General features: G+C 59.1%; 1 protein-coding gene across 1 annotated transcript; it reads left to right on the top strand.

Annotated features, from left to right (window-relative positions):
• Positions 1-612: 612 nt before the first annotated feature.
• Positions 613-8,415, top strand: SH2D7 (SH2 domain containing 7). Its single transcript, XM_045561523.1, is given in 8 exon segments — positions 613-701; positions 979-1,173; positions 2,483-2,572; positions 4,392-4,557; positions 4,839-5,048; positions 6,265-6,415; positions 6,418-6,905; positions 8,365-8,415. Coding segments are annotated over 8 exon segments (1,440 nt in total).
• The last annotated feature ends 640 nt before the right edge of the window (positions 8,416-9,055 follow it).

Raw genomic sequence — 9,055 nt, 5'->3', positions numbered from 1 at the left:
CCCTTCTGTTGCTCCCACAGGAACTTCTGGTCCTGCCTGTGGTCTTGCTCTCCCCTCTGCTGCTAGCCTCTGTGCCCCCAGGCCCCTGCTTGGCTCCCTCTTCCATCGTCCCCTGTCCCTCGCGGGCCAGGCTGACCCAACCCCACCCTCTCTCTGAATAATGCTGCCCACGTGCTATCTTCCTCCTCTCCCCTGTTCTTGGAGTGTTTGTTGCAATGGACGCTCTTGTCCACACGTTTGTTTCTTGTCTGTCTCCCTCCCTGGAATGTATGTGCCCTGAGGGCAAAGTTGCTGCTTTACGCCCAGGGCCTGGATTTACACGGCCTGTGGTGGGCACGAAATACCCCTTGAGTGTCAGGGGGTGTTAGTCGGCACCGGGCTTCTCCACCAAAACACAAATAGCATCGAAGAGGGAAGGATGTGCAGAATTTCAATCCACTGCTTTACTGATGGGTGGTGTCGTGGACGTTAGCCAGGGTCTGGTCTTAGCTGTGACAAAGACGGGGCGTCGGGGGGAAAGAGGCCAAACCCAGGGGGGCAGCTCATCTGCTGGTGGGAAGCCAGGGAGGACCTTCGCTGCCCCTCTCAGGCTGCCGTGGTGACCCCCCCACAATGTCCCCCGCCAGCCAAGGTGCCCAGCCCAAGCAGCAGAGAGGAGGACAAGCTACCTTGGACACCCGGCTGTCCACGGACCATGAAAGGTGACCTGGGCAGACGTACATTTTGCAAGACCCTTCAGGAAGCCTAGGGAGAGAGGCTGGAGGTCGGAGGCTGCAGGTGTGGGGCCACGGGGACCCGTGCAGCTGGCTGGAGGTGAGATGAGGGGGTCTGGCCTAGGGCAGGGCAGTGGGACAGAGAGGAGGAGACAAGGTGACCGAGACCAAGGTGGAGATGATGGCAGATGCCACTTGGAGAGCAGGCTGCGGGGGTTGGGCAGGGCACAGGCTTAGGCAAATGAGCCGGAGCACCCACATATAGAGGCTGGCTGGGCTCCCGCTTCAGTGCCCGAGGGATGGAGGGCAGCCTGGGGCCGGGGCCGGCAGGGGTGGGGCACAGCCATGCCCTGGCGGAGCTCCAGGAGCTGGCCCTGGCGTGGTTCGTGGAGACGCAGGCCCCCTTCATTCTGCAGAACGGCGCATTGCCCCCCTGGTTTCACGGATTCATCACCCGCAAGTAAGGCTGCCCCGTCCACATGCCCTGCGTGGCCCGTGGCCCCTGGGGGTTGAGAACATGGCCTGGGGACTGTAAATCTGACCGATCACTGCCCTTTCCCTGAGCTAAGCGGGGCCCCTGGAGGTGGCGGAGGGGGAACAGACTGAGGAGTGCTGTGTCCTCTGGTGGTGGCTTCTAAAGGGGGGGCCGGGTGGGGGAGGGTGCGGCCCCCACTCTGATACCAGTCAAGGGTGGATGGGGCTGCCAGCCCCCCAGAGGACAGAGGGGGCTCGGCCCTGACTTGATGAGCAACGTGGGGACTGTACCATTTATCGTGCAAACTGGAACACTGTTAATAACTGCAGGCCGTCCCTGGCAAACCTGGACAGAGAGTTATCCTAGGAATAAAGGCCCAGAGACGGGATTAGCTTTCTGATTGGGCTGGATCTGCAAGCTGCCAAAGCGGTAGATGAAGGAATGACAAATCCAGCCAGTGATCTCGCCCTGGCACAGCACCTGCTCAGAGCCAGGGCCGGCTTTGTGAGCACCGACGTGTGCAGCTGCACAGGGCCCTGCGTTCGGAAGGGCCTCCCGCTTGGCGTATTGCTCTGCGATCACTGCCTTGGAAGTCCCGATCATTTCTGAACAAGGGTCCCCACGATTTTGTTTAGCACCAGGCCCTGCAGATTATGTAACTGGTCTTGCACACAGCAGGCACTCGGTAAATACGTGGCAAGTGAGCTGGGGAGGGAACACGTGTCTGGGCTGTGTACTGCCAAACCAGAAGACAGCTGGAATTTTCCAACATGGCTCCAAATACTTGGCACCATGTGGAAAGACCCACAGCTGCCTATGGTCGGAAGGGACCGGAGGTGGAGCGAGTCCCTGTGAGCTGCTGCTGCCACCAGGCTTCAGACACAGCAGCACCTCTTCCCTGCAGAAACCTTTGTTCAGTGTAGATCCTGCACAACTGTACGCAGTGGTCCTGAGGGACGTGTCCCCCACCAAAGAATCTCCAGCTGTGCGGATTTGCTACACGGCCGCCCAGATGGAGAGCGGGTGGCCAGAGTTGGTGGCCGGCGTGCCTGCTGGTGGGGCTGCTGTGGGGAGTGGGGGCTGCTTGTGGCCTTAGGACCCCAACTCAGCCCCAGACTGAGTCTTGAACTTGCTCATTTGGGCCCGGACAGACCACAGACCCAGCCAAACGGCTGTGAGCGTTTTCTGTGAAGGGCTGGGGGTCTGGGACCCCAGGGCACGGCCCGCCGATTCTGGGGCAGCCTGAGGCTGGTCGTGCGGTCGGGCCCCAACTGACAGCACGTCCTGTGCCCAGGCAGACAGAGCAGCCACTCGGGGACAAAGCTCTCGGTTCCTTCCTCATCCGCCTCAGTGACCGGGCCGTTGGCTACATCTTGTCCTACCGGTAAGAGGGGAGCCCTCTGTGAGGGGGCAAGCCGGCTCGGGCCCCCAGAACCCAGCCTTGCAGGTTAGCTAGAGCTGCCCCAGACCACCTGGCTTCCCAGGGCCCCGACTCCCTCTCTGCCACACTCGTCTGCCCCGCGCTCAGCACGCACAGCCCGGGCGGCACTGGCCATCTGCCAGAGACGAAGCCGCAGCCTTCAAAGGGGTTGAGTGGGGCCAGGGGAGAACATCCCCCCAATGGGAAGCTGGGGAAGACTTCACAGAGGCGAACTTTGAGCCCAGGAGACTGAGGTTACGGTGAGCTGTGACGATGCCAAGGCACTCTAGCCCAGATTATAGAGTGTGACCCTGTCTCACCAAAAAAAAAACCCCAAAACAAACACGATTAAGAGATGGAGAGGTCAAGGCACAGTCTTAGAGAAGTTGTGTACAGCTATACATGTATCTGACGAAAGACTGGCTTCCAGAATACGTGAAGAACTCCTGCAAATAAATAAGACAAAACAGTTTGATAAATAAAAGCAAAAGACTTGAGCAGGCACTTCACCAAAAAGAAATATTCAAAACACCCATAAGCATATGAAAATGTGTTCAGCATCATTAGTTATCACAGAAACACAAACTCAAGCCACAGTGAGTGGCTAAAACGGAAACAGATGACACCAAGTGTTTGTTAAGGATGTGGAGCAACTGTGGCTCTCATCCATTGCAACAGTTTTAGAAAACCATTCGGCATAATCCACTAACACAAACAGGTGTGCCCTTGACCCATCGGTTCTATTTCCGTTATCTTCTCAACAGGAAGGAGGACGTACATTCACCAAAAGTCATGCGTAAGAATGTTCACGGCAGCTTTATTCATAACAGCTCAAACCCAGAAATAATCTAAATGTCCATCAACAGAAAAAATTGTAGATGTTTCATTAAATGAAATACTACGTACAAATGAGAGAAAGTGAAACTAATCATATGTGGACATGACTCAATCTCAAAGACGCAATGTCGAGTCAAAGAAGCTGGACACAAAAGAGAAACAGTATATACTTTCATTGACATAAAGTCCCCTGATGGGCAAAACTGGTCTATGGTGACGGGGACAGGAGTGGTGGGTTCCTTTGCAGGGTATGGACGGGAAGGGGCACAAGGTGGTCTTCTGGGGGCTGGAAGGTTTCGTATCTTGCTCTGAGTGGTGCTTACGTGGAAGGGCTCACATGTGGGAATTCACCAAGCTGCACACTTATGGTGTGTGCACTTCACGGTGTATGAGTTATTCTTACAGGAAAAGGGAAAATGCAAAGGTGGGACCTTACAGGCTGAAGTGGGGGTGGGAGCTGGAACACCATTGTTTCAGCAGGGTGGGGATTAGGGTGAGGCCGTTGTAAAGGTGCAGGGTTGAATCCCATTTTTATTTAAAACGTTGATATTTTGTTCATCATGGGTTTTTCTGTGTTCATGTTAATTTTCTGAAATGTCACATTATTAGTCATCTTGATGTCTTTTTTGGGGCCCCTTTAAATTTCACGCCCAAGAGGAGCGCCCCCCCTGCCTCCCCCTAGGCCTGGCCCAGCCCTCCCTGACGCCACCAGAGCCGGCTTAGAAACTTCCCACCACCTCAGGGTCCCTTGGTTTGAAAAACTGTCCCCGAGCTTCCTGAGGAACACACCGTGGCTCCAGGTGGGACATGGTGGCCCCAGGTGACGTGAGTCTGTAGGGGATCTGGAGCTGAGACCCCTTTCTATGCCCAGGCACTGAGCTTGGACCCTGGGCCAGGCCGGGCTGCTGGTGACAGCAGCTCCAGACCACAGGGGCTTGTGTTGCAGGGCCCGTGACTGCTGCCGGCATTTTGTCATCAACCAGCACCCAAACCGGCGCTACTTCGTCTCCGGGGACACGCGCACCCACGGCTCTCTGGCGGAGCTCGTGTGCCATTACCAGGAGAGGCAGCTGGAGCCCTTCGGGGAGACGCTGGCTACTGCCTGCCCCCGGGTAGGCACCTCCCTGCCCCGGGGAGGGGGTGGGGCAGGGTGCCCGGGCCTGGGTGTCCATCCCTTGGCACACGCCTCTTCTTGCCTTCCCTGTTTACTCTCACCCCGAGGCACTCAGTGTGGGGTCATGGTCCCTATGTGAAAGGGGAACCGGGGCAGCATCTTGCCCGAGGTCAGGGACCTGCTGGGAGTGTTTCAGTCCCCTGCCAGCAGTCTCTGGCAGGCGGCTGGAGGCCGTCTGGGGGGGTGTGACCACGTGCCTGCCGTGTCCCACCACGCCAGCCAGAGGACGATGATGTGTATGATGCTATCACCCTGGGCCTCCACCAGACCATCCTGGGCCTGGAAACTCCAGCTGCCACGGCGTCCCCTGCAGTGGCCTCAGACAAGGCCGCCAGCCCCCACCGCTCTCCAAAGCCCCAGGTCTCCTTCCTCCACGCACAGAAGGGCCTGCATGTGGGTCCCCGGAACTCTGAGGACGGAGGTGTGGAGGTGAGGATGATTCTGGACGAGTGGTGCGGCTGCCGCGCCGTGGCCAGGCCCTGGGAGGCCGTGCTGGCCACGCCCTTCAGGCTGCAGGGGCTGAGCCAGGCCTGGGATCGCCCTGCGGTTCAGCCGTGCCACAGCCTGCCTGTGGTCAGCTGGGTTTGGTGCAAGCCTTGGCCTGGCCATTTTCTAGCCACGCGGCTTTGGCACAGTCATGTAATCTCTCTGAGCCTCGGCTGACCCTTCCTGAGCATTTGTGAGCACTGAATGAGAAAATGGATATGAAATGCCTGAAAATCCCTTAGTAAACTATAGGGTGGGTGTCTGTTGAGTCAATACTTTATCTTTCCCACAGCACCCTGTGGGAAGGACTCGAGAGATTTTTCTTAGTATATATATGTTGGATCGCAGCATACCAAAGGCTTCTCCTCATATTTAGAATAAAATCTAAAATCTTCACCAGGGTCCACGAGAGCCTCACCAGTTGCCTGCTACCTGTCTGTCCCCTCCCTCACTCCTCTCTGGCCTCGTTGGCCTTCTCCTCCTTGAACACAGCAAGCTCGTTCCCACCTCAGGGCCTTTGCACTGGCTGCACCCCTGCCTGCCGTGCGTGGCTCACACCCTCTCTTCCCAAGCGTCACCCCTCAGAAAGGCCCCTACACTATAGAAACCCCCTTCCCACCTGTCGTCCTCTCATCCCAGCACCGTGTTGTTCTTCGCAGCCCTGACACCACACTATTTTGTGGCGCAGTAGTAACAGTATACCCTACAGTACGTCAAACCGTGCCACGAGATGCAGCAGGGCGGTGTGGCGCCACCTCCTAGCTCAGAACAGGAACTCCCACGGGTGGGTCTTGCTCACGGCTGGCACACAGTGCTCCCTGAGCATCTGGTGAATGAATACACAAGTGAGGGACTTGGGGGTGGCCACTCTGAAAGGGGTGGGAGGAGTAGGGCAGGGTGAGCTTGGTGGGAGGTAGGGCTGGTGACCCAAGGCCTTGAATGCCAAGGTAAGGATCGCACTCAGAGTCCTCGAGCAGGAGCGTTGGTGGGGACCCTGAATGTCATGTATCCAACCCTTGCATGTGCAGTAGGTAAACCGTGGCCAAGCCAGGGGACCTCAGCTCATCTCAGAGAGCTCAGTTGACCTGGGGGCATCTTAGCGATCGAGTGTCCATCAAGGGCTGCTCTTTGTCCCTGTCCCTCCAGGCCCCCATCACAGTGCCCCCCCCTCCCTGAGAGGAAGGCCTCCCTCTTGGACGAGTCTCTCCGAGGCCCCGGGGACATCGTTTACGCAGACCTGAGGAAGATGAAGCAGGCACGGCTAGGCCTGGGCACAGAGGTGGCCGCCAGGCCCGGGCCCGTGCCAGCTGGCGGCCAGGCAGCGAGGCCCAGAGGAGACTCTCAGACGGAGACCAGAACAGGCCTGATGGCCCAGGGCCTGTCCTCTCTGGAGTCGGCCCAGACCGGGGCCCTCCTGGTTCTCTCACTTCCGGGGGGCTCCTTGAGCCCCGCAATTCTGATGCCCTGAGATCCCCGACTGTTGCTGGGAGGCAGGGGTTTCCGAAGCCGAGCCAAGGGGCTCAGCCCTGCCCGTATGAACTGGTCAGGACAGCAGGGCTCCTACCGGAGGCCGGGGATGCACCAGACCAAGGAGGCAGCACCTATGAGCAGATCCCAGTCTGCTGGGGGGGCCCAAGCAGGCCCCCACATCCTGGGGCCAGTCCCACGTGCAGCAAACTGTCAGGGCCCAAGGACTGTGGCTAGGAGAGGATCTTGGGGACCGCAGGGCTCCCAGAGCCTGGGAACACTTACGAGCAGATCCCAGCAGCCAAGAGCAAGCAGCCGGCACGGACACACAAGGTGAGCTCCATGGGTGTGGGGGGTGGCTGCCAGCCCTGGGGGGCACCTAGTGGCAGGAGGGGACCTGTGGCTCTCAGGCACGGGCAGGTCAGGTCACCGGCACTGCCTAGAAGTGCCCAGAAACTTCCAGCCCTCACATGCCGGGAGGTGGTGGTGGAGGCAGAGGCAGCTGCTGGATCCGGGTGGAAGACGGGCTCCACCCCCTCCCAGGGCCTCTGCAGCAGCCCCGGCTCCTCCCCTTCCTCTCAGCACTGCAGGGGTCGCAGGGCCCCGAGAGGTGGAGGGGGACCCTCAGCCCTAGTTACGGCTGAGCCGCTCCCTGGCCCTGTGACTCTGGGCAAGACAGTTTCCTCCCAGTTTCCCTGACAACTAGGGCTGCCAGATTTAGAAGCTAAAATATAGGACGTCTAAAGAACTTTGAATTTCAGATAAACAACAGATACTTTTTAGTGTGTCTCAAATACTGAAATTATTCCTTGTTTATCTGAAATTCAAGTTTAACTGGGCATCTATATTCTTATTTGGTACCTCAACCCGGGACCCCCACTTCCTCACGTGTAAAATGGGGGGACTGCCTGGCTGTGTCCAGGGAGGGCTGCCCAGAGGATAAGGCCAGATGTCCTCTCATGCTCGGGACACAGCCCAGAGATGGCTGTAGGTGAACAGAGCTGTCATTTCTGAGGATTTCTGATGAGGAGGGAGAAGAGGCCATGAGGGTGGCAGCGGGGGCTGGTACGGAGTGGGGCTGGCCCCAGGTCCCTGGGGAGGCAGAGGACCCCTGCTGAGCCCTCAGTCCCAGCCACACTCTGCCTACGCCCGGCATAGGGGAGGCCAGACAGTCCCCTCCCAGCGGGCACAGCCCATCTCGGCACACTTGGACCTCGTCCTCGGCCGGCACAGCGGCCCCTCTCGAGCTCCCGGCCTCCCCAGGAGGCGCAGCCAGCTCCTCCCCAGGGCAGGGCCGTGCCCACACCCCAAGCGCAGCAGCCTCCCAGATCCCGACTGTCCCAGGACCACAGACAAGGGCAGGGGACAGTCCTGAGAACCTCAGAAGACATGTCTGGTCCTCCCTGGCTGCTGCCCCACGACCTCTCCCGTCCTGGCGCTGTGGCCCCACACCCACCCTGCCTCGGACGCCCGTGCATCCTGAGGCCCCAGCCGGGGGTGGGGGGGCCAGGGCACCCCGGGGAGGTGAGGTGGGCTCGTCTGCACCGTCCACCCGTTCTACACTCCTCCTTCCCTTTCCTCTTCTCGGCTGGAAGAGGGCAAACCCTTCAGCCAAACTTGGAGGGCTGAAGGTGGAACTTCAGGTGTGTGGGAGCAACACTCAGTATTCCGGCCTGGCCTCATTTCTCAGGCTTGGGCTCCCAACCCCAGATCAACGAAGGGCCCTGTGAGCCTGGGTCTCACCTTCCCTGTCCAGGGACACCAGACCCCAGTGTCTTCTCCCTCCTTGCAGCATGACAAGCTCCGGAGGCTCTTCTTCACAGACAAGAAGCACAAATTCTGAGGAGGGCCTGGTGCCCAGCAGCCCACCAGCGGCTTTCCTGGTACCCAGGCCGTGGCAGGGGTTACTGCGAAGCCTGAAGGCAGCCTTGGACCATCACCCAACCAGCCTGCCATGGAGCCAGACTGAGACACAGTCTGGGCGCCTGCCTGGAGGTGACCTCCCAACCACCTGTAGCTCCTGGCTGTGTCCTGCCTCCCCGATGCCTCCCATCCTTGCAGACGAGAAAATCAAGGCTGGAGAGGAGAGGGGACTGGCCGAAGGCAGGGGTCAGCACCCCCACTTCCCAGATGAGCATGCTGAGGCCCAGGCTGACTGAACACTCACTGAGCAGGCGGGAGGCCTTGTGCTAGGACAGACATTTTCCGAATGACACAGTGACATCATGCAATTGCTACTGAGAACAAAACCAGACTCTCTCCTTGTGTCCTCATCAGCGGAAAGGAGGGCGGACCAGGAGCGACCTCCGCTGCTTCTGCCCTGTGGGGACTGCAGTGAGAAGCCTGGAAGTGGCAGCGAAGGCCCAGCCTCAGAGACGATGGCTGTGACCCTGGGGCAGGCGGGGCTCCCAGGGACTGGCCCCTCAGCTCCTCTCTGCCCCCAGCCTTCCTCCCGGCCTCACTGTGCAAGCTGGGAGATCCTG

This window comes from Lemur catta, chromosome 9, assembly GCF_020740605.2.
Source record: "Lemur catta isolate mLemCat1 chromosome 9, mLemCat1.pri, whole genome shotgun sequence".
Classification (NCBI taxonomy): Eukaryota; Metazoa; Chordata; class Mammalia; order Primates; family Lemuridae; genus Lemur; species Lemur catta.
This window is presented reverse-complemented; position numbering and strand designations above follow the sequence as displayed.